At 45.7% G+C, this 25,659-nt stretch overlaps 1 protein-coding gene across 3 annotated transcripts in view; it reads right to left on the bottom strand.

Moving 5' to 3' along the window:
• Positions 1-25,659, bottom strand: part of MIPOL1 (mirror-image polydactyly 1) — a 300,707-nt gene that overhangs the window by 227,311 nt on the left and 47,737 nt on the right. For all 3 annotated transcript variants that reach the window (XM_074998812.1, XM_074998811.1, XM_074998813.1), the window contains one exon: positions 461-683. In XM_074998812.1, coding sequence (XP_074854913.1) covers positions 461-683 — 223 coding nt within the window. The remainder of the gene's footprint in view (positions 1-460; positions 684-25,659) is intronic.

Raw genomic sequence — 25,659 nt, forward strand, 5'->3', positions numbered from 1 at the left:
TTAGATATTTGTGACACAGTGACTTTATTTTAATCCCTGTCCATCATTTTGCTGCTTCTCTCTTTCTAGTGTTTGTGTGTGTCTGTCTCATACAGATTTTAGCTTCTTTGGGACCTATTTACCTTTCCGTAGTATTATGTGTATGTTTTATTATAGCCCCATGTAAATATGTATCAACATCACAACAGCTTGGATTAATGCTGGAGGAGAAACAGTTGAAAGGCACAGGAGACACACTGGATTGCTGAAGGAGATATGGCCAAGCGGTGAGGGAGCACGATGACCATTTTTATGAATCTACAAGCAGCCTTACATTCATTCCAAATACGAGTGAATTTTAGTGCAAGCTGGGCAGCTAACTCCCTTCAATTCATTTGAAAAAATTTACCTGTAACAGTGAAATAGTCTCAAACCAGGAAAATACATATAGGTACATATAAAAAACGAAGCTTGTATTTACCTTGATTCTTCAGCCGTACAAGGGGCGGTAACATGATCTAACCACACATTTTGGGTGCTAATACCCTGAATGTGAAGTGACGTAGTTGTTGGCAAATCTGACAGCATCATTTTTGCTTCAACATTGCCCTGAATGACCAATTCATGTTGTGATCCTGAAGAATCTGAATAAAGCTGAGAATTCAGTAGAAAATCTTCTCTTTGCTGTTCCAGATTAGGGATTTCTATTGGAAAATAAAAATTAACACAACTCCCTTTTAAACTGAAGGAAAGCATAGGTTTAAAATACATTTGTAAATTTTTAAAATCCACCCACACTTTTTTTTTTTTTTTGTAACAGAAGGAGGAAAAACAGCCATTTTAAGTATATTGTTCTGTCATCCTGTTGATGAAAGGAGAAGAGATTTAACCAAAGAACTGATGCAGGAATGTCGAACCAAAGACCAGTGTTAATGTATTAATTTCAGGCAGTAACTCAGAGGTGGGCAAATACTGGCCTGCAGGTCAGATCCTATACCACAGGTTTAGTCCCTGGTGGTCCCCAACCTATCCCCATTTATCTGTACCTCCTCAGGTACTGGGCAATCACACTCTCATTGTCTGTGGACTGCTGCTTCCAGCCAACAGGTGTGGTGGGAAGTGTTGCGCTGCTTTCAGATGCTCCTATTGACCATGGCCAATGAGAGCTGTGATTTTCTGATACTTAACAAGATGCAGGTAATAGAGAGGTATAGGCCCACCAGGGACTAATTCTGAAGGACTGGTGTTCCCCCCCACCTTCTGGCTGCAGTAAACCATCACCTAAAACCTTCCCACTAAATCCTTCCTTCTCATTTTTGTGGCAGTGATTGATCTTGTTCTTTCATTACCGATTCACCAAAGAAGTCCAAACTAAGTTTTATTGTCATGGGGTGGGGGAAGGAGCATTTGTAAAAATTGCCAATGACTTGCAACAATTCTGATATTCCTGCTTCAGAAATACCACAACTGATGTACATTTGGGTTGAAACACGATTTTTGTTCTGGCAAGACAATTGCTATGACTATCTTCAAGCAATGGATAACAATTTCATCTGAAAATAGTGCTACTTTAAGTTCGTAACACATAATACAATTTGACTGCATATTATTTCAGTTCTATTATGTGACATAAGTCTTATGGAAAAGACAACACTTCATCTTGAACCTTGCTACTAGCCCATTTTAACTGATGTGAAAAAATCAGTGATGTGGCTGGGTAACTAAAGGTTCAGAAAGAGATCATTACTATAATTTGCCTAGGACAACATACACAATATTACCTCAAACTTCTAACAAACAGAAACTGCAAGAGAACCAAATTGCTAACCCACTCACCTGCTTTCTGACTAGAGGTCCTATATCCTGAAAAGGAGGGCAAAGCTCATATAAAAGGGTTTACTTGAATAAACATGCAATGAAACAAAAGGAAGCTGAAGGAAGGAATCTACTTCTATTGTGTGATGTAGATGGGAGAGTTGGGTTTGTTTGGGATACATGCACAGATCTAGATATGCCTGCTTTTCTCCCCCCTCATTCCCACTGGGGCCATCACAGGAACAGCATGTATAAGACTGCAAAGTACCTTGGCCAAGAGTTTCCACTAGTTTTTGACTTTCACAACTCAGTTGAAAGTGCATCCTTCTCACTGCTATTGTTACTTATGTATCTGCAAACCAGAAGTCTTCAAGATTTAACCCAAGGAAAATAATAACAAGATGGAGACAGATTTGGAAAATTCACTGCAAGCAGATAATGGAAGTAATTACAACATCTGCTTAGGAAAATTGTAACAGCTGGCTCAAGCATTTAATACAGACTATTGCTACAGGATCAACATCTCCAGCTTTCAAAATTAAAGCCTCATTTTATCTCAGCCTGCGGTTTTCAACATAGACTGACCAAAGTGATAGTTTCTTGATCTAATAGCCATAGGGCTGAGTATTTAGGCTTGGCATTTGTCTAGAAGCACTAGACTATTATCTTGCAAGTGTCCTTCATTTACACTCTTACTGAGGCCCCGTTGCTTATTTTCTGTGGGTCAGGACTATCTGAATGGATCTTAATGTGCTTTTTCCTAGGAGTCCATATTAAGCCCAACATCATCACCTATGCAGCGTTCACAGCAGCTCTATGGGGAGGCTGAGATCTGGAGCCAAAGAAATTTAGTGACATCCCAGGACTCAGATTGCACTCAAAATGGTTTTGTAATTTCTTAATTGAATCCTTTCCCCTTTCCATAACTCCACTTTTCCAGACTTCCACATATGACAGCCAAGACTTTGAGAACCACAAGAAGGAACATGCTGCGCAACTGCAGTACATAACAAATACCTCATCTGTCCCTAATTGTCAGCCAAGTAAAGACTGAACAGGTCTGAAGGCAGTCACGTGGTTCACAATTGTTACAAGTCAGGTAGAGGAAACCTCATCAGACTGAAGACCTTAAAATCCCTGGCAATTAACTGGGACAAGCAAGACTCTCTCAAGGAATTCCTCAAACACAATGCAAGACAGATTTAGTATGTTGTTTGTTCTCTTTAAAAAAAGACAAAGCAAGGACACTCTCTCTCTCTCTCTCTGTTTGTCTCTCTCAGTATCACATCCAGAGTCTTTATTCCACCCCCCCAAAAAAACAAAAAACAAAAAACACAAGTTGGGGCAAAACCTTGAATGCCAATCCAAGATTTTCTCAACAGATTTTTTCACTCTGACTCTTAGTCCATCTTGCTTCAGAGTCCACCATAATCTCCTTGTTGTATTTCTTAATTCCACCTCCATGTCACCTACTTAGGAGTTGCCCTTCTCTGGGTCCTTCTAGAGGAGCCAGCTCCCCTCACTAACTGACCTATCTTTGACGGATTGTAGTTATCCTCATTCCTGGGAGTCCTTCCCAGCTGGGTCAATAATTGAACAGGGCCACTTAATCCTCAGTCCATGAGGATCAGCTGGGAAGATCACAAGTGAGGCTGGCCCTGAGTCCTGTGAAAGGGCGAGTCACTCTGTGCCAGGGACCCATTAACAATACCACCACCTAGCTCTTGTTTAGACATTGCTTTTTGGCTGTATGAACCACAGTTCTTGCATTATAGAAGGCCAGTCTCATCACCATTTCCAGACGGGTGTGTGGGGCACAAAGACTTGAAGTGACTTGCCCAATGTCAGACACAGGCCAGTGGCAGAAATAAGCACGGAACTCAGGTTTTTTGAATTCCAATCCAGAGCTCAATCCACCAGGCCTTACAATCTCACTACTTGTCTCTTATATGGCTCCTTCTATTCTGGTGCTACTTAGAGATTACACCCACTCTAAGCTTTTATTTTAATTTTCATTGGCTTCATTAGGACCCTAAGAGACACAACAGAACGAAACCAAAGAATAATGATTTTTTTTAAACAGTAAATGTGAAGTAACGTTTCCCTATCAAGAAATAAAGAAGAAAGTTAAATATTTATATTGGTGTTCTTCCAGAACTCAGGATGGTCACAAACTTTCATTAAGATGCCAGATCACAATGTGATTGCTCACAAAAAACTCTGGAGACTCATTTATAAAGTTCTTATAATTTTTAGTGTTTTGCGTAAAATAATTCTCCTCAGTTAAAATGAAGTTATAATTCTCATACATCTATCTTTTCAGATATGGAAAATACTTTGACAGATATTTGCATTAGTACACCAGTGAAGTTTAGGACTGGAGCTATTTTTAAGTTTCGATTTACATTTTCAAAGAATCCAAATTGGTGATGAAATGGACAGAAACTTGGATAAGTTTGAAATGTCACTTTTTTTCACCTGTTAAACTTTAAAAACGACTCCTGAAAAAGTCAGACGTCTGCTAGAATACGGGCAAAACTTGAAGTCTACTGGTTTATTTGTTTAATTTTTGATGGAATCTAAAGAGAACACTGAATTCATTCTCTGCAAGCAATTTAAAGGGCATCTGTGTTATTCTGAATGCTTCTTTATTTCACCTGTAATTGTTTAAAAGCCAGACGGCATCCTTTAGAACAGCAGTGTCCAATAGGAATTCAAAGATCACCACACTTGTGGTTGTCACCTTTCTACATTTGCCACATTATACAGTACAAAGCTTTATTTAATAATATACAAATATCATTAGGTATTTCATACTAAATTAATACAAACACCAACATTTCAAATGATCCATTTATTAATATTATTAGAAATCAGTGTAACGCTTTGCAATCTTTATCTTTTACAAAAGAGAAGTTACTCACCGTAGTAACGGTGGTTCTTCGAGATGTGTCCCCGTGGGTGCTCCACTATAGGTGTCGGGCTCACCTGGTGCCGCAGATCGGAATTCTTCCAGCAGTTTCTCCTGGATCGCGCATGCGCCGGCGCGCGCTGCTCCCTTGCGCGTCCCCGGCCACGTGCGCGATCTGGTCCCCGCCAGTTCCTTGACCAACCGCCTTGGATGCTCCTGAAAAACACTAAACAGAGATCCGAAGTGGGGAGGATGGGCGGGTGGTGGAGCACCCACGGGGACACATCTCGAAGAACCACCGTTACTACGGTGAGTAACTTCTCTTTCTTCTACGAGTGTCCCTGTGGGTGCTCCACAATAGGTGACCACCCAGAAGTAACCCAAGTAAGGAGGTGGGTAATCGGTTTATGTGCAGCTTGTCCCCAAAAGGACGGCTGTCGACAGACAGGTGTCCTCTTGGTTTACCCGATGTAGTGCAGACTGTTTGGCGAAGGTGTCATAGGATGACCAGGTCGCCGCTCTACAGATGTCCTTTAACGCGATGCCCTTGAAGAAGGCTGTTGACGCCGCCACCGCTCTGGTGGAGTGAGCCCTAGGCGGGGCCAGCAAAGGAATCTTTCGAAGTTCATAGCACATTTTTATACAGGACACAAGGTGCTTTGAGATTCTCTGTGAAGAGAGATCCTCTCCTTTTGACGTGGGAGCGAGAGAGACTAGAAGTCTGTCCGTTTTCTGGAAGGACTTAGTTCTGTCTATGTAGAAGGCCAACGCCCTCCTCACGTCCAGATGTAGGCATACCTCCTTGCTGGAGCTGTGAGGCTTCGGGTAAAACGAGGGTAAAACTATTGGTTCGTTATGGTGGAACTCTGAAGAAACTTTGGGAACAAAGGCTGGGTGCAGCTGTAAAGTTACCGCCTCCTTTGAGAATACTGTGCAGGGCGGCGTTGCCATAACTGCTGCGAGCTCACTCACCCTGCGAGCTGACATCATTGCAAGGAGGAAGGTTGTTTTTATCGTAAGGAGACGTAGGGGAACTGTGGCTAAGGGTTCAAACGGTGGGACCGTTAGCGTGCTGAGCACCAGGTCCAAGTTCCACGATGGTGGAAGCAGTTTCCGAGGGGGGTACAGGTTTACCAGCCCCTTCAGGAACCTGGTAACAATAGGATGGGCAAATACCGTGTGCCCCTCCTCTGCATGCCGAAAAGCAGATATAGCAGGGAGGTGGACTTTTAGCGAGGATAGGGAAAGCCCGCCCCTCTTGAGGTCCAATAAGTATTCTAGTATTACAGGTATAGGAACGTCAAGGGGAGCTAACTGCTTGGTGGAACACCAGGCAGTGAATCGAGTCCATTTCTGCTTGTAGGTCTTCCTGGTGGAGGTCCTTCGGCTACTTTCCAGGACTTGTTGTACTCCCTCCGTACATGTGCTTTCTAGGAAGCTGAGCCATGGATTAGCCATGCTTGTAGGCGCAGACCTTGAGGGTGTGGGTGCACTATGGACCCCTGGGCCTGCGGGAGTAGGTCTGGCGCCACCGGAAGGGGGAGCAGTGGGTGGTCCGACATGCGCAGAAGCAAGGGGAACCATTGCTGTCGATCCCACGTTGGGACTACTAGAATCTTGTGGGCTCTCTCCCTTCTGGCTTTCTGCAAGACCCTGTGGATGAGCACTGTGAGGGGAAACGCGTAAAGTAAGGGGCCCTTCCATGAAATCGCGAATGCATCCCCCAGGGACCCCCACCCCAATCCTGCCCTGGAGCAGTACTGGGGCACTTCTTGTTGTGCTGAGTGGCAAACAGGTCGATCTGGGGAAACCCCCATGTGTGAAAGATCGGTCGTAGCAGATCGGAGCGGATCTGCCATTTGTGCGTGAGTGCAAAGCACCTGCTCAGCTGGTCTGCTTTCACGTTGTGAGCGCCCGGCAAATACGAGGCTTTCAACGTTATATTGTTGGCGATGCACCAGTTCCACAGCCGGACTGCTTCCGCACATAGGGCACCGGATCGGGCTCCCCCTTGTCGATTTATATAAAACATAGTGCAGGTATTGTCTGTATTGATCCCGACTACTTTGCCCTGCATGTGGTCTCGAAAATGTTTGCAGGCGTTGAACACTGCTCTGAGCTCCAGTATATTTATGTGCATTGACTGTTCTGCAGGGGACCATAGTCCTTGTGTCACCTTGTCGCCGATGTGTGCTCCCCATCCTACGTGGGAAGCATCGGTAGTAAGAAAAATAGAGATTTGTGGTTGGTGAAAGGGTACCCCTGTTAGCAGGTTCTTGGGGTTTACCCACCACTGCAGGGATCTGCGCACCTCTGTCGTGGGCGATACCACCCTGCGGACAGTGTGGGATGCCGGTTTGTAGACGCTCGCCAGCCAATGTCGTAGGCTGCGCATGTGCAATCTGTCATTTTGCACCACAAACGTCGCCGCCGCCATGTGGCCCAGCAGCTGCAAGCACGTTAAGACCGGCACCGTGGGGCTGTATGTAATGACTTGCACCAGTGAACTGATGGCGCGAAAGCGGGCGTCGGGTAGATACACGCTTGCTGTAATAGAGTTTATACGTGCCCCTATAAACTCTATGTCTTGTGTGGGGTTGGTCTTTGACTTCGCGAGGTTGATGACTAGGCCCAGCGAAGAAAACGTGTCTGCTGTTACGTGTATCATGCGTAGGACCTCTGCCTTCGAGGCCCCTTTCAATAGGCAGTCGTCCGGGTATGGGAATATAAACACCCCCTGTCTGTGCAGGCAGGCTGACACCACTGCCAGGGTTTTGGTAAAGACTCTGGGGGCCGAGGAGAGGCCGAACGGGAGAACCTTGTACTGGAAATGCTCCTTGCCGACCATAAAACGGAGGAAGCGCCTGTGTGCCAGGTGGATCGTTATATGAAAGTCAGCATCTTGTAAGTCGAGGGCTGCAAACCAATCTCCATCGTCCAGTGCAGTGAGTATGGAGGCGACTGTGATCATCTGAAAATGTTGTTTGCGCAAGTACCGGTTGAGGCCCCGAAGATCAAAGATGGGCCTCCAGCCTCCTGTTTTCTTCTCTGTGAGGAAGTAGCGTGAATAAAAGCCTTTCCCCTGGAATTGCTCCGGCACTCTTTCCACCGCCCCTATGAACATAAGATGGTCCACCTCCTGTTTGAGTCTCACCTCGTGGGAAGTGTCCCTGAGGTGGGGCCTGGGAGGAGGTTTCGGCGGTGGGAGCGACTGGAAGGGGATCGCGTAACCCGTGGCTATGATCTCCAGTACCCATTTGTCTGCGGTGATCTTTTGCCATTGGGAGTGAAACAGTCGGAGGCGATGATGGAACATGAGTTGGGAATGGCATTGCGCGATGGTAGTGATAGCGCAGCCCTCGACATGCCCGTCAAACTTGTTGCCTTTGGGCCTGCCCCGAGGATGCACGGCTTTGTTGAGAACGTCGCCTGGGAGTTCTGTACTGTTGCTGCTGTCGATGTTGCCCTTGGTCGTAGCCCCGTTGGTACTGAGCACGCTGTGGTTGGTAGGGGTATCGTCTTTGCTGAGAGTAATACTTTTTCTTCCTATATGGAGGGGTATAAATACCCAGAGTTCTAAGTGTAGCTCTGGAGTCCTTACTGGAGTGGAGGACCGAGTAGGTTGAGTCTGCAAACAACTTCTGCGTGTCAAAGGGAAGATCCACAATCTTCGCCTGCAGATCTCTCGGGATACCCGATGTCTGGAGCCAGGATTCTCTACGCATGACCACTGCTGTAGCCGTTGAGCGTGCCGCCATGTCCGCCACGTCCAGGGCGATCTGGACTCCTGTCCTTGAAGCTGCGTAGCCCTCTTGCACAATTGCCTTTAGCACCGGCTTCTTATCTTCCGGACACGAATCCATGAGAGAAGTAAGCCTGGAGTAATTATCAAAATTATGGTTCGCTAGATGTGCTGCATAGTTTGCCATTCTCAATAGCAGGGAGGAGGAGGAATATACCTTCCTGCCAAACAGCTCTACCTTCTGGGCATCTTTGTCTGAACCCCCCAATTTGTACTGAGAAGTCTTTGACCTCTGCTGAGACGATTCTACCACCAATTAGTTTGGTTGTGGGTGACTAAAAAGGAACTCCATGCCCTTCGCCAGGACGAAGCACTTCTTATCCGCTCTCTTGTTCATAGGCGGAGCGTTGGCCGGGGTCTGCCATATGGTGGTGGCTGACTCCATAATGGCTTTGTCGAGCAGGATAGTGATTTTGGATGAAGCCGGGAGTCTCAAATTTTTCAGGAGTTTGTGATGTTCCTCCTGCACTTCTGCCATTTGGGTACCTTGCGTGAAAGCTACCCTTTTAAACAGCTCCTGAAACTGTTTGAGGTCGTCTGGGGGAGCAACGTCCCCAGGGGCTGTGGCCTCGTCAGGGGAGGACGAGGAGGAACCACTAGGGTAAACCTCCCTCGAACTCTCAGGTTCCTGTGGCCGATGGTACACCTGCTCGCTGGAGGATTGCGAAGGAAAGTCTCGGGGTTCTAAAATTAACTCTCCTTGACATAGCTGTGTTTCCGTCCCCGGCTGGGAGTGTCCACGGGGGTATTGAACGGCTGGGGGGGGACCTGCCCCTAGGTGTAGGCCTGGGGTGTCTGTGTTCAGCATGATAAGAACGACCATGGCAGCACGGGCACGGGTCCAGGGATGGAGACCTGGACCACTCTCGGGGTGCGTACCCCCGATGTCTGGGAGAGCAAGATCTCCGCGACGATACAGATAATGGTGAAGCTAGTTTGTGATAGTACTCCAAGGGATCCAATCCCAGAAAGGGCAAAGGTGGCCCAAGCCATGGTGACGTAGGTTGGAGGAACGGAGGAGGCGGCTCTGGGTAGGCCGGTGGAGACCCAGATCTTCTGGGTGGCGTGTGCAGCCTAAGGGGAGGGCTTGTTGATAGCAGCATTGCAGCCCTGTCCAGAGAAGGGCTGCGGTGCCGGGTTTTTGCTCTCGCCTTTCCCCTCCCCTGCGGGGCTGGCACCGCCCCCTCCAGTGCCAGGGATCTCGGCACCGCGCTCAGCCCGCTCAGCTGCGGTGCCGCACGGATAACGTCCTCCGGTGCCTGCAGGCTCCGCGCCTGTTGGCCCTGCACCACTGGCGCTGCAGGGGTTGGTGCCACTTGCAGCGGTGCCGCCGGTTCCGGCGCTTGCCTGGCCGCTGCTTTAGGTGCCGCGCGTGCCGGCTGTTTGGTAATCGGAGGCTCAGCCTCTGCCACGTGCGCTGCTGCGCTGCCGCTTGTTTGAGTATGTGGCTGGGGGCTGTGTGCTCCACCCGTCCCACTCGCTGAGACCGCCGGCAGGGATCAGGCTGGGGAGAGCTTCCTCCGTTTCTACACCGAGGGGGTGAGAGAAGCCGCCTTCCTTTTGTGGAGCCCAGAGGGCCCCTCTGGTTGAGGCCTCTCCAGCAAGTCGGGCTGGAGAGCCTTATCGAACAGGAGCATTTTCAGCCGCATTTCTCTGTCTTTCCTGGCCCTGGTTGTGAGCTTAGCACAGTGGGAACACTTCTGGGTAACGTGTGATTCCCCCAGGCACCGAATGCATTCACTATGCCCATCGGAGGCCGGCATAGCTTTGCGGCAGGACTCACACTTTTTAAAGCCTGAAGAGGACATCGCGGTGAGTCTTTTTGTTGTTAATAGGGCACTTAGCACTTAATTCGTGCCTGTTTACCCGTCGCGGACACCAGCCTGCAGCGACAGGAGGCCTACTGGCCTTCACATCCACGCGTCTTCTCCGCTCCTCTCTCTCTTTTTATTATATATTTTTATTTTTATTTTTTTTTACTCTCTTGCTTTCTCTCTCTTTTTTTTTAAGAAAGAAAGGAAAAACAACAATTTACACGTAAAACTCTGGCTAATCTGACTCTGGCTGTAGCCTGAGCGGATTCCGTCTGCAGACGATGGCAGTTGAGAAAGAACTGGCGGGGACCAGATAGCGCACGTGGCCGGGGACGTGCAAAGGAGTGGCGCACGTCAGCGCATGCGCGATCCAGGAGAAACTGCTGGAAGAATTCCGATCTGCGGCGTCAGGCGTGCCCGACACCTATTGTGGAGCACCCATGGGGGCACTCGTAGAAGAATTATTATTTCTTATGTCCCCCAGAGCCAGGCACTCCCACTACCCCACTGCCCTGCTCTAAATAAATGACCTCCCCCTCCCCCCAGAGCTAGGCAGTCCCAGCCGTGCCCTATATAAATGCTCTCCCCCACCCTCAGAGCTAGACACACCCAGCCACCCCTCCCTCCCACTCTAACTGAATACTCTCCCCCACAGCCAGGCATCCCCAGTACCTCCATTCTAACTTAATCCTGGGGACACACTAAGGCCACTGCTGAAGCCACCACCAGGGCCACCACTGAAGCCACTGTCAGCATTCCCCTCTTGTGGCTTTCAGCAGGAGCCACGTATAAAGGATCCAAGACCTGCAGGTTGGCCACCCCTGTATTTGCCACAATGCAGTACCCTAGTTGCCACATGTGGCAAATGTATTGGACACAGTGGCTTTAGAAAGATAGAGCATTGAGAGCATTTACGAACTTTTAGGCTGTGGCCAGACTAGGAAGTAATTCCAAAAGCGTTTTGAAAGAAGGGTTGATTTCAAAACAAGCAGCAAAGCAACTACACACGAATTTCTTGTTTTGAAATCAACTTCAAAATAAAAAGGCGGTATTTAGAAAGTGCTGTTCTGCTCCCATCTTGGGAACAAAGCCTCATATTGACATGACTTTTGAAAGGAAACGTATGTAGCCACTTCCCTGGCTGCCATTTTGAAGTCACAAGTCCTCCATGGTGCTGCCCTGGCCCCCACTGGAGCCAGCACCCAGGGCTCTATGGCTGCCAACTCCAGCTGCCGGGACACAGAAACCCTGTGCAGGAAGCTGAGTGTGTGCTGGCAGCCTTAGGAGCAGGTGCCCGCAACTGCAAGCTCCCCAGTACCCCCCCAGGATGGCAGAAAAGCATCTAACCAGAGTCACAGCCAGCAGGCAAGATCCCCAAGATCCCTGGGCACCCCAGGGAACCCAAGGCACTGGGCAGCAGGGCTTATAGGACCCTGGGCAGCCGGTGAAGAGAGGAATGTTCTGTGGCTGGAGGCCAAGGTCCAGGGATCTTCTGGCCAGGTAGTTGGGGGCAGTGCCTGCCAGCTGCCCCTACTTCACTGAGCTGGACCAGCTCCTCAGCTTCAGGGAGGCAGGACCCCTGGAACAGGCCCTGGACGCTGTCCAGCTGGACAGGGAGGGGTAAGAACTACAACCGGGGCCCTCCACATCATTCCCGACCCCACGTCTGGTGCCCCAGCGTGACAATGGGTACAGTGATGGAGAGTGAGGCAGCGAGGGCACACTCTACATTGCCATGCCCTTGGAGGAAACAAGGGCCACCTCTGCCCAGGCCTCCACGGAGCCGCCCCAGGCCTTGGGGGAGGTGGGGGGTGGGCTGGCCTCTACAGCTGCCGGCACAGGACTGGCCACTTGCAGGGGCCCTCCTGGATGGTCACCATCCAGGAGAGGCCCATGCGTGGGGCTCAGAGCAGGGGGGCATGGCACTGGAGGGCGGGGGGGGCATGACTGAGGCCCAGACATGACTCACCCATGGACAGAGCCCACCACATCCAGGACACGCCAGGGCCCTCCACAGCCAATGGGGATGTGGCCACCAGCCCACAGTACCAGGTCACGCGACTGACAGGACGTCGCCCTCTCCCCTTATGGCTTCACAGCCTCGATATCCATGAGCCAACCCAGTGCCCTCAGCATCCCAAGGAGCCCAGCAGCAACTGGCAAGGGGCAATGCCCCAAAGGACCAGGTGTCATGCATGGCAGGCCCATCGCTGCAGCTGGGCAGAAGACCTCATGGTGGCCCACACAGCTGCATGGTGGGAGCAAAACCACCTCCTGCAGGAGTGGCTGTCAATGGAGTGGGTGGCCTGAGACCGGATGGCTGGGTACCTTGACGCCCTCATCCAGGCCATCACCACCTGCCTGGCCCAACCACCCGCTCCATCGACAGCTCCTCCCGCCACCTCCCAACCTCATTGCCCTGCTCCCACCCCACCTGACAGTAGCCAAAATGGAGGAGCTGGTGCGGTGGCTGCAGGCTGGCATGCCCATCCCAACCACAGCTCTACCCAACGCCCCCCCAGCGAGCTTAACGTCACCATATCCCCACTGTGCCTGTACTTGCTGGTGCTCCCAGTGCCATCCCAGCCTCGCAGGGGGCCCTGGACCTGGGGCAGTTATGGCTTCTGGGGGCACTGTGGCTCATGTCCCCCCAACCTTATGCATCAGTAAGGGCTCCCCGCCCCCTCCACGTACATAGTTCTCCCCTCACCCCATAAATAGTTGCGCTGAGGCTTCAGTGGTTTGGAACAAGGAACGGATAACTTTATTAGAACAAAAAGCAGTCAAGTAGCACTTTAAAGACTAGCAAAATAGTTTATTAGAACAGTGTCAGTGTTGTGCATCGGGTGGAGATGATGAGGGATGTGCATGTGGGTGGGGATGCTTAGTGGGGCAGAGGTGAAGGGTGGGTATGTGGGGGGGGGTTGCACAGGGGCCCCTGGATGATGGCCTCCCACATGCACATCCCATCCTGTGCATCTGGCAGCTTGGGACTGCACCCGGCTGCTCATACTGTAGGACAGCCTCGGCCGCCCAGCACACCACAAAGAGCTTGTGCTTACTCTCCATGAAATCGTGGAGAGCACAGCATGTGCTCACAACTACAGGCACACATGTGAGCAAGCACCTGAAGCACACCTTCAGGTGCCTGAACACTCACTCAACTGTATTCCAGGCCTGGCTGAGCCAGCTGTTGTGGCAGTCCTGGCTCTTGGTGGTGTGGCTTGTGTAGAGGCGCATTAGCCAGGCCTGGAGAGGGTAGCAACTATGCATACAGGCACAGTCATGTCCCCCACTGGGAGCTCCTGTGGGGGGACGTAGGTAATGTTGGCCATCCTGTGCCTGAGCCACGAGTTGTGCAGGATGTGCGCATCATGTGCCCTGCCCACCCACCCCACACAAATGTCTGTGAATCATCCACTGGCATCCAACAAGGGCCTGGAGGACAACGGAATGATCGCCCTTCTGATTAACATAACATCCGTGGCTGCATAGTGGGGCCCGGATGGTTACATGGGTGCCGTCTAAGGCGCAGAAAAAATTGGGGAATCTCAGCTGCTCAAACCCAGCCATGGCGGCATCCACATCCCCTCACATGGATGAGCTAGTGCAGGCGGGTGCGGCTGACAGCATCGATGACCTGCATGAGATACATGGGGGCACCCAGGACCCACTGTGGGTGTGTGACCCTGGCCAACATACTACAAGAAGGACAACACCAATGGTGGCCTTCCCCACCCCGAACTGGTGGCCAACCGAGTGATTGCTGGCTGGGGTGGCCATCTTCGAGGTGGCGATGGCCACCCTTTTCTCCAGGGAGAGTGCAGGCTGCATGCATGTGTCCTGGTGATGTAGCACTGGTTACAGACACTGGCACAGCTCCACAAAGGTGGCCCTGGTCATCCTAAAATTTCAGAGCCACCACTCATCAGTCCACTCCTCCATCATGACGCAGTCCCACCATTAACCACGGGTGGGGTATCACCAGAGGTGACGATGGGGCCCGGGGAAGGGGGTGCTCTGCATGCATGGGGGGCTGGGGGGGTGGGGGCTGGAAGAAGCCAGCCATGTGGCTAGCAGTCTGGAGCCTGAGATGGACTGCAGCAAGGATGGCCATCAGGCTGGCCATGATGTGCCGGATGTCCTCTTCCTGGAGGTGCTGCAGGTCTATAGCGCGCTGTGGAGTTTGGGCTGAGCAATGCTCTGCCGGTGCTGTGCTGGAGCATGCCTGTTGCACACAGCCTGAGTCCTCAGCATGTGCACAGGGGGGTGTAAGAGGCCAGCTGGCAAGTGCTCCAGGAAGGGCTTGTTGGCCATTCAGCTCTTCTGGTGCCATTTCTTGCGCCATTATTTCAAAAGGAGGCTCTGTGTTGTGTAGCCACTCCCTTTCAAAAGGACAGGGGGTCTTTCAATGCTGCAGATCACAATGTCGATCCGCACTTTGTGAGTAGTCACTCCATATCGAAACAACTCTCTTCAAAATTATGGATCGGGATTTCCCCTTCTGAAATCCCTTGCTAGTGTGGCTACAGCCTTAGAGTTATTCTGGCAGAATGGGCAGTTTTTAAAACTCTCCAAGGACTCTGGTTATTTTAGCGATTATATTTTGCCTCTTTCTTCCTCACTCTCATTATTAGCCATTTACTTTGCATCCACAATGATAAAGTAAATGTAAAGACTAATATTTACAAGATTAAAATACCTGCTCAAAGAGGTATCAAAATTTGGTATTCACTGCAGCTAATCATGATGAAATTCTTAATGGATAAATATGACTTGCTTCCTCTGCCTTTCCATTCTCATTTTATGAGTAATATTTTTTGTTTTATTTAAAAAATACCTGGCATTTGAGACAAACCCCAATTTTTGTTGTATTTTTCTTTTTTTTTCCACTTTAAAAGCATTTTTAGATTCTGAACACATCAAAACAGCAGAATTGCTAGTCAGATACTAACTGGGATTCACTGAAACACAATGTTAGTTCTAATGGATGGATGATTGTGTTTGGTCTTTTGAAACTTTGAAGTATAGGTAAGTCTTGATCACACAAATTAATAAATCCTAAAGCTGGAGTTAACAATAACCATTACACCCAAATTCTGCAGCTTAGCCCAGCCAATTTTTCAAAAGGTCAGGTTGTGAACTGGAGAAGATCAGGGAGGTCCACCGCATAGCTTTGTTGCCAGGCATCTCTCGTCTGGATTGTTGCAGGCATTTATTAGTATTCGTCAGCAGACTCAACAAAGCAAACAAGAAATTCAAGCACGAATAATAAAATGAAATGCTGCTATATAACCCTTTGTCATTCAGCAAATATGGGACTTTTTAGCTACATTGTTCCTAAACCTGGGTTACTACTTTAATTTTTCTCCACAGTGCTGACTGAATGAGTATGCATGTGTGTTAAATGCAGAGCTCCCTTAACAACTGCAGGACTGCCATTTAATCTGTTGGTAGATGGACCATTTCCTGTGGGAACTCTAGCTATGACTTCCAGATCCACCAAATAAATCTCAGATTAAGATTCCAAATGAAACCTGCCTTTGGCAGATAAAAAATGTCAAGATGGATATAAACAGTAAAATTATAAATTATCTAGGTGTTGCACGATGACTTTATGTGCGTTTTTTGTTTACAAGTTCCCCGATATCACAACTATACAAGGCATTCATCAAATGTCACACTTTCATAATATTGGAGGCATCATTAAAACTGTTTGGCTAAGGACCTTGAAGTGTTTAAGCAGTAGCTCAAAAGTATATTTGTGCAAAGTAGAAGAATAAATTTACATATCAGCAGCAGCTCATAAGGGATGGGTAAATATTCTGTTTATCTCTCATTGTAATTCAGGTTAGTTTAAATACAGGGTTTCAGGATATCATTACAGTCTATATGGGGTTATTACATAATTTCCAAACATGGCGACTATTCAGGCACTCTAATATTTATGTTTTCTAGAACAACTGAAAACATAAATTGGATAAAGCAAATCTTCCTGTCTCATTTTATTGCTGTTATTGTGATACCAGACAATTACAATTTATATATGACTAACTCAATTAGCTAAATCTTGATTATTCACAGTTCCCTTTCATCCACAGCAGGGTCATTACTTACACTGAAAATTCTCTGTATTAACCAATAAACTCAACGTGCCCGATCACATTTGGACAATTAAAGTATTGTATTTAGAATTCTGAACAAAACAAAAACAAAACTACTCCTTCCATGATTTTTGCCTTTAAAGATTTCCTTTAATTTTAGGTGTCCACCATCACAAAAAGGAAAGGTCACTTTTGGTAATAAAATGCCAATAAAAAAACATCATTGAGAGCAAATGGTCTATTAAAGATGCAGGTGAAATCTCTGATGCTAGTCTCCAATGCACTCCCCCGAGATCAAGGGCTGTTTTTTTAATGAAATTTTTTTGTTATGTCTTTGCTCATCTTACCTGTGCTAATGCAGGCCTGTTCTGGATTTAAGCTTCATACTAGCTGATGATAAAATACTAGCAATGAAGGTTTCTAAAGAAGGAAATTACCAATTCTTCTTGTACCTATGATAGATTTTCTAAAGGTGATTCTGGGGCATATTATAAAAGATGGCTGTGATGATAACTGTGACTTTGTGAAAGCACATGTGAAGTTTCTTTAAAGTTAGCGATGCCACCCCCCCACGCACTTTAAGAAATAAAATGATAAAAAATGAACTACTTTAAGGGATGCATTCATTCTACACTTTAACCAATTACTGATGGCTACTTATATAACGCATTGAGTTTTCAATTCAGTGTATAATCAATAACAACAATCTTCCCAACAGTGCTCTGAGAGTTAGGTTAGCGTCACAGAGCTTTAATTTTGTGCATGGTGGGAAGCAGAGAGAGAGCCTTTTCTAGCCCTCATGCTTCATCCAGCACACATTCAAACAGTTTCATATTTAGTGATTTAAAGTTGATGGGATGGAGCTGAGAGGGAGAAGGAAGCTTTATAAATGCAGAAGAGAGAGAGATTTAGGAGGGGGACATGTGAATTTCAGTCACTTGGTCTCTCAATCAGTGTAGCTAGAAAATCTATCAATCAAAGAAAACAACCAACTCCCACGCAAAATTAAATTCACTTTTCATTTTTAGATCTCTCATCCTTCAGTTCCCCTGTCTCTTCCAAAGTTTCTTTGGGTGTCCTGTCCCACACTTAACCTCAGATTTGTGTGTCCACTGTTTCCCATTGTTTCTAACCATTCCACCTGTACTTTTTTCTTTTGACCGTTTTCCCTCTTCTGCCTTCAGTGTCATTCTGCTTCTCCTGTTCCCCTTGTGCTTGCTCTCTGGGGGGTCTCTATCTTGAGGCAAGACTAACTCAGGTTTTCCTTCTCTGAAGGCAGCAGGAGAGGAGCAGGCAGGCGTGGGTTTCTCCTGCTGCAGCATGTGAAAGGGAAGAACTGAGCCAAGCATATGGAGTGTGGTTCCACTCTGCCCCCACACATCCACTGTACTCTTGGAATGAGGGGCTTCAGTCATTACCACTGCATGTTCTGGAGAAAGAAGATGCATCACCTCATGCCTGTACCCCACTAATTCCTGAGCCAGTTAGGGCACTGGTGCAAGGTGAGAAAGTTTTACAGCCATGTCTTAGCCCCAGAGCTTCACCGAGTTACTCAGAAGGCTCACATGCTAATGGGTTATCCACATTACTATGAAAGGTTGAGCTAAGTTACACTAGACCAGCTACACGAATAACATAACTGAAATCCACACAGCTTAGGTTGACTTAGTAACTATGGTCTTCTTGTTCCAGTGGAGTACTTGAGTCAACCAGAGAATGCTCTGCCATTGATTCAGCAGATCTTCACCAGACCCACTAAATCAACCCACCACTGCATCAGTCACAGTAGCACTGACCTCTGTTAAGTGTTGACATCGCCTCTGTGGTAAGGGAGGATAAATCCACCATCCCATACAGCAAAGGCTCCAGTTACATAGATGGCCCTAAAACTGCACGGCCAAGTTAGAGCCTGGTGCTATCCCCCTCTCTGTAAAATGAGGCTAACAAACAGAGTTAAGAGACTAGATCAAGATGCCTGAGCAAATCAATAACAGACGTGGGATTGGATTCAGCAGCTCCTGGTTCCCAGACTCAGTCTATTGTACAATAAGGCTAACTATACGTGTAATTAATGCAGTGGGAGTTTTGGGAACATAAGGAGAATAGCACAGACTTCTCTCAATGGCGACTATTTCCTATCAGTGTTACATCAGGACTTCATGTTACATTTTGTTTTGTTGCAAAAAAAAAAAAAAAAAGGGGGAGTAAAATCTTTATGCTACAAAATGGTCAAAATCAGACAGAGCTCACTCCTTGCTTAAGTAGTCTGTATCTTTTGTGGAGATAAAGGATTTTGTTTGCTTTTAATAGTAACATTAACATCAAATGTGTTATCTAACTTTTTATCCCATTTCATGACTACATTCCAAATGTGTTGATAATTAATAGAAGTAATTTGCAAGTGAAGTAAATCCAATAAATAATACATATTTCTAGAGAGGTTTCATTTCTTCATTTCTTCATACATTTTTCAGCATGGTATAAAAGTTGAACAACATATCTATGAATATACTGAAATACATATAATAATAAATTATGCTAATATAGGAAAAAAGCCAGATTTTCAAAGCTAGGTAACAAAAATTTGCGTGTACTTAACCATCTTGTGTACAACTTACATGTATGTACCTATATCTGAAGCAAATGCACAGATATCACATATGTGCACACAATAGGCACTTGTCCATGAACCCTTCGTATTTAAATGCATAAACCAGGTATGTGCAAATATATCTGAGGAGCTGCATTTATCTAACTCTGATAATCTGGCCCACATGTCTATTACTTCTCCCCACCCCACCTGTTCACTTTTTTGAACATGATAGTAAATTAGAGTTGGCATATTAATGATAAATGCCACATGCTACCATGCCAATGCAACTCAAATCCAACTTACATTGTCATAACCTGATTCAAATTTGGGCCTCTCCTCAATAGTCAGTGACATGCATGCTTAATTTGGTACAAATTAAAGTGTTTTTCATGAACCTGACAATTGTCGTCTAGGGAATAAGACAAAACCAGCATATTCCTTTTAATTGTCACCACACTAAAATTCAAAACCCAGTATTTTGAAACACTGGTTCATTAGCTTACAATGCAATAAACATAATATGAAAGAGACCTACATAACTGATCTACTCACTGATATTTAAGTATGGTTGAAGATGTTGATTAAAAATTCCTATTTTCAGGATTTATAAAATTTGTGCTTAAAATGCCTTCCCCAGGAAAAAAAAAAAGTTCATTCCAAGTTTCTACCTGGGATCTTTATTTGTTTTAAAACAAAAGTTTTAAATACAAATAGTCCAAGCTTGAGATATGCAAAACAGCAGTGAAAAACATTTTTTTTTGGCACTCTCACATACAAAGTAAATTAGAGTTATTTATTTTACAGTAGCACCTATAAGTCTAAATCTGAGATCAGGTACTCATGCTGAATACTGTACAAACACTTACTAAAAGACAATTCTTTTGCCTTAAGTGATTAAACTCTAAGGTTGTTTGAACAACATAATGCTGGTAACTCGAATCTCATTTGAGGTACTATTGTTGTTGTCATTATTATTACTAATATTATTATTAAAACCCAAACTTAAAAAAAAAAAGCAAAAACTACAAGCTTTGTAGGTATTTGGCCCACTAAGTGAACAAACTACTTTGCTATACAGCAGGATCTCAACATTTGCGAGGGCTCCATGTTGAGAACCCTCATGAATGCTGAATGTCACAAATACAGTACTGTATAGTACTGCATGACAGCCACTCCCGCTTGGAGCTCAGCTGCCGGGGCTCCTACCTGGACCCCTGGAGGAAGCAGTGGCTGCTGGAGCTCCCTTTCCGAAGCCCCAGAAAAGTGGCAGCTGCAGGCATGCTCCACTCCGAACCACCAGGAAGCAGCAGCTGCTGGCGCTCTCAACCCTGGAGCACTGGGGAAGCGGCTGCTGGCGGTCGCTCGCAAATACTTGAATTAGTGAACCTTGGGTTCGCAAATGTTGAGACCCTACGGTACATCTAAAATTACTAACTTTATTAAAAAAAGGTAACTTTAATGTTTCCTTTTACTATTGCTTTTATAAGTGGCAATCAGATTGTAGAAAATTATGATGACAGTTTGGAGTCTGTGAAAGAATCTCTCTTGTCCTTTTTTGGTTAATAGTCCAAAATGACTTTACACATCCAAAATGGGTTCTCTCTCTCCTTTCATTAAACCAAATAGACTCTCTCTTACACACACACACACACACACACACACACACACACACACACAAGGTAGACAAAAAGATCACAACTGCAAGAAAAATGCAAACATATTTATAGTTAACAATGAAACATACCCAGAGCCATTCAAGTACATCTTTCAAATACGTCTCATCACACAGGACATCAATCAGTTCAAAGACAAATTTACCTCCAAGTAAATTTACCTTCAATTTTTCTAAATCCTGCTATTTCATGTGAATTGGCATAAAAATGTTGAATCTTGAAGCTTAGTACAAAGAAACTTATATACCTAAAAAGCATGAAGCCCCCTCACCTGCTTATATTTATTTATTTGTGCGTGTTCCATATTTTAGTTCTTTGCCACACAGTGAGGCTAATCACCAGATAAAGTCCTTACATGCCAATTTACAAATTACTTTAATTTTCACAGAAACTTTATACACAGTTGTAAGATTAAGTTTCTTTTTATAATGGACTATAGTCCAATGTTTTTGGGCTTGGAACCTGAGTGTTTTGTCTGGAAATGAAAATTTTCACTGGACAGCTGACAAAAATCCTTAACCATTCCACCTAAGAATACTTGAGAGAAACATGTGACTAACCCTATTAAAAACTAGGTCCTGTGGACATAAAACATAAATTTAAATTAAACCGAAGACCAAAATGGTAATCTTTACACACAAGACCAATTTTTAACCCTTTCTCATACATGCAAACTGAGGCAAAAGTATGTCTTCAATTTTTGCAGACATTTATAATTTAGTCTGGAGATTTCAAAGACTGACTGAATTCCAAAATAAATTTAAAATACAGTGCCCTCCCTGAATTGCTCTCTCAAATGTTTTATTTTCTGGGATACATAAACAAATTGCCCAATGTACCATGTAATTAAAATAGCCTTTTCTCCAAAAGTAATAACTTATCTTTCAATTCTTTTTGTTTGACTGACTTTCTTCTAACCACATGAATTTAACCTCAGCCTTGCCTAATGGTATTTTCTTATGCTGTAAAACAAGTTCTCAATCAGAAAGTCATTAAGGGCTACTTCTAGAAGCAGCCTATGTGGAGTGGAATATTGGAGACAGTATAGTGTGTACTGGAAGATACAGCTGAAAGAGAACCCACGTGCAGAAGTTTATGCAATGGAAGTTACAGTTATTTGGGCTTATCTGCAGAATGAATGAAAAATCAAGACCCTGGTATTCGGCATAAAGGATGGTTCCAACCGGAGAGGCAGACCCCGCAGAGAATGGGTAGATGACATAGTAGATTGGTGCAGAGCTAGTCTACAGAAACTAAGCCACTCTGCACTAGACAGGGAAAGATGGAAGGAAATAGTGATGGAGGCATCAGACACCAATGGGCACTGAGCCCATGGTGGTTGTTGATACTATCTAGCGCAGGAAGGAAAAACAGCTAAGAGAATAGCATGGAGGATTGAAACATATAAAAATGGCAAGTTACTACTTTAATTATTCAGGGAGGACACTGGAAGTCATTTTGGATGTAGTGGATGTAGTGGATCACCCAAACAAAACAAAAACAAATAACAAATAAAAAATCAGGCCTTTACTTGTAATCAATGTGGCAACCAGGCCAATTAAAACAATAAAATAATTAGACTGTTAGTATTGGAATAAAGTTTAAGGGAGGTATTTGGTTGAAAAAATACTGTTTTTCAACTTAAACCAAAGTGATGACAATAAGCTCTGTATGTCCAGTAGACCTCAGTAAATCACAACTATTAACGGTGTTAATAGTAAGATCACTTTCTTAACTGTTTATGTATACAAGTGAATTAGAATTATATGATGTATAAATTACTAGTTACAACTTAATTCTGTATTAGGCCATGCACATTTTCTTCTTCAATACTTCATAAAGTTGGTAGCTTTTTTGACCCCACCACTACATAAACATTTGCATGAAATATTGCCCCTTCCTAAGCAATACAAAACTTTGAAATTCTTTCATCAAAAGTGATACTCCAAATAAATAGAAATCATTCAATAGCCAGCAGTATTTTAAAGATTCTGCAATTTAAGATGTGATACAATTTCTTGAAATTTGACAGGAAATGTTTAATGCACAGTGAATTTAGAGTATTCATTGTTAGCGACTGTGAAACAGTTAACCTTTTGAACCTTTCTTAGGGTATGCTGACCCCTAAAGGTCTAACAGTACTAAATTTGAATTAGCTATATAAAATTGCCAATATAGTAACGTAAAAGAACAGTCTGCCAATATTTCAGAGGTATTTAATTCAAAAATATTTTTCACATATCTGAGCAGGCATTCTACATTATGGGGATTAAAAGATTTCTGTAGCGTATTTTTACATACTGTATTTCTCCTAGGAAGCAGTGACTCCAAACCAGAAAGAAGTAACCCTCTTATGGATGAAGAGCGCTTTCTTTGCCTTGCCTTCTTAAAGCAAGGCTGGGTTTATGGTATATTTGAAATGTATTCCTTCTGGAGAAAGAGCGGGGAGGTGAATATTCAGGTGATAGGTATGTGAGGTGCCAGTAGGCTCTGCTATAACAGAGGTCAACAGTGGTTGAGGCTGCTAGTGGTCTGATCCTCCTCTGCCCCACTCTTCCCATCCCTAAGCCTATGTACTTAGTAACGGCCATTTGCCTGTGAGCACTTCTCTTCCATGAGACACGCAAGCTCTGTGGCCCATATCCTTTTCCTTCTTCAAGACATATGGGCCACCTCATGACTGACCATCTCTCATTCAGACCCTTTAGGCCAGTGGCCTCCAACCTTTTTATGCCGACAACCCAAGAACTACCCTGCACCTTCCTGAAGGCCCTGCACTGCGCATTCCATCCCACCCCCACTCATTTGCTCTTGGCTGCTGCAGGAGGGGTTGGGTACTGGCTCTGAGAAGAGGGTCAGCTGCTTGAGGTACAACAGAGAGTTCAGAGCACAGGAGAGAGTGCTGGATCAGAGGGGGTTCAAGGCTCATATACTACTAGAACAGGAAGGGGCCTCGAGTGGTCCAGTCTTCTGCATTCATGGCAGGAACAAGCATCCACAAAAGCACCCCAACACATTTATCTAACCTGCTCTTAAATATCACCAATGATGGAGATTCCAAAACCATCCTAGGCAATTTATTCCAGTGTTTAACCACCCCAACAGCTGGATGTTTTTTCTAATGTCCAATCTAAATTTCCCTTGGTGCAATTTAAGACCATTGCTTCTTGTCCTATCATCAGAGGTTAAGGAGAATAATTTTTCTCCTTCCTCCTTGTAACACTCTTTTAGGTACTTGAAAGCTGTTATGGCCCCTCCAAGTCTTTTATTTTCTAAACTAAACAAACCTAATTATTTCAATCATCCCTCATAAGTCACGTTTTCTAGACCTTTAATCATTTTTGTTGCTTTTCTCTGGACTTTCTCCAATTTCTCCACATCTTTCTTGAAATGTGGTGCCCAAAACTGATCACAATACTCAAGTTGGGACCTAATCAGCACAGAGTAGGGAAGAAGAATTACCTCTTGCGTCTTGTTTATGACACTCCTGTTAATGCATCTCAGAAGTACATTTGCTTTTTTTTGCAGCTGTATCACACTGTTGACTCATATTTAGTTTATGGTCAATTATGACCCCTAAATCCCTTTCTGCAGTACTCCATCCTAGGGAGTCACTTCCCATTTTGTATGTGTGAAACTGATTGTTCTTTCCCAGGTGGAGTACTTTGCATTTGTCCTTACTGAACTTCATCCTATTTACCTCAGACCATTTCTCCAGGGTTGGGGCAGGGGATTTGGGATGTAGAGGAGCATATGGGGGTACTGGTTCAGAGGTGCTTCAGGCCTAGGGCAGGTGGGCTGGGGGAGACTGATGGGGAAGAGGTGCTGGCTCTGGGAGGGGGCTGGAGGCAGGGTGGAAAGTATAGCTTCCCACCATGCAGCATTTGGCACTGGTGGCTCCCAGCTGGCAGCACAGCAAGGCTGAGGCAGGCCCTCAGGCCAACATGTTGCTGTGGCCCTAGATGAGGAGTTGGGGAACATGGCTCTGTGCACTGACTATCTCCGTTGGCATCACTCCCATCCGCTCCCACTGGCCACAGTTGCCTGTTCTCAGCCAAATGGGAGCTGCGGGGGTGGTGCTTGCAGGAAGGAGTAGCACACTGAGATTTCTGCACTTCTGCTGACACCCACCACACACATGGGGCAGTGGGGCTGGGAAAGGGCCACAGGCATGGGCTGGGGCATATAGGCAACCTGCTGAGTGTCGAGCGCCATCTCCTGGGAGACTCCCCAGGCTCTACAGTCGATCACAGTCTACCAGCTGGTTGGTGACCACTGCCTTAGGCATTCTGCTCCTACAAAGGAACATTTATGCGACACCATATTAGGCACTTAATTCTCATGTAGTTCCCCCATGATATCCCTCTTTCACATAACCTGCTTTGCCATCACTGAAAAGACATACCTGAGAACTCCTTTTGCTTCTTTCCAATATAAGGTGACTTCTCCATCCCAATGAGGTGGCTAAAGATATGTCTACATTACAACTGGAAGGTGTGAATCACAGCACAGGTAGATTTACACTACTTTAGCTAATACTAGTATGCTTTAAATAGCAGTGTGGATATTGTGGCAATGGAGGTGGCTTGTGGTTGCCACTGGAGTCCAAGACCATCTGACTCTTTGTGTTCAAGCTCGGTCAACAAGCCCAAGCCCCAGCTAGTGCAGCAACATTCACGACGCTATTTTTAGCATGCTAACATAAACTGACCTAGCGCCAGTCAGACTGCTTGTGGTGCAAATAACACTCACAGCTTCAGTACAGACATATCCCAGAGATCCTGACTCCTAACAAGTTGCCGAGTGCTCTCACTCAAGTCAAGAGGGAATTGAGGAGACAGCAAGTTGCTGGATCAAAGGCTACGTTGTCATCTGATTTACACTAAAGTAACACTGAGAAATTATTTAATATTAACAATAGGGCTTTGGATCCCACCACAATGAGGTATAAACAACAGAAAAAATTAC

This window comes from Carettochelys insculpta, chromosome 6 (genome assembly GCF_033958435.1).
Source record: "Carettochelys insculpta isolate YL-2023 chromosome 6, ASM3395843v1, whole genome shotgun sequence".
NCBI lineage: Eukaryota > Metazoa > Chordata > Testudines > Carettochelyidae > Carettochelys > Carettochelys insculpta.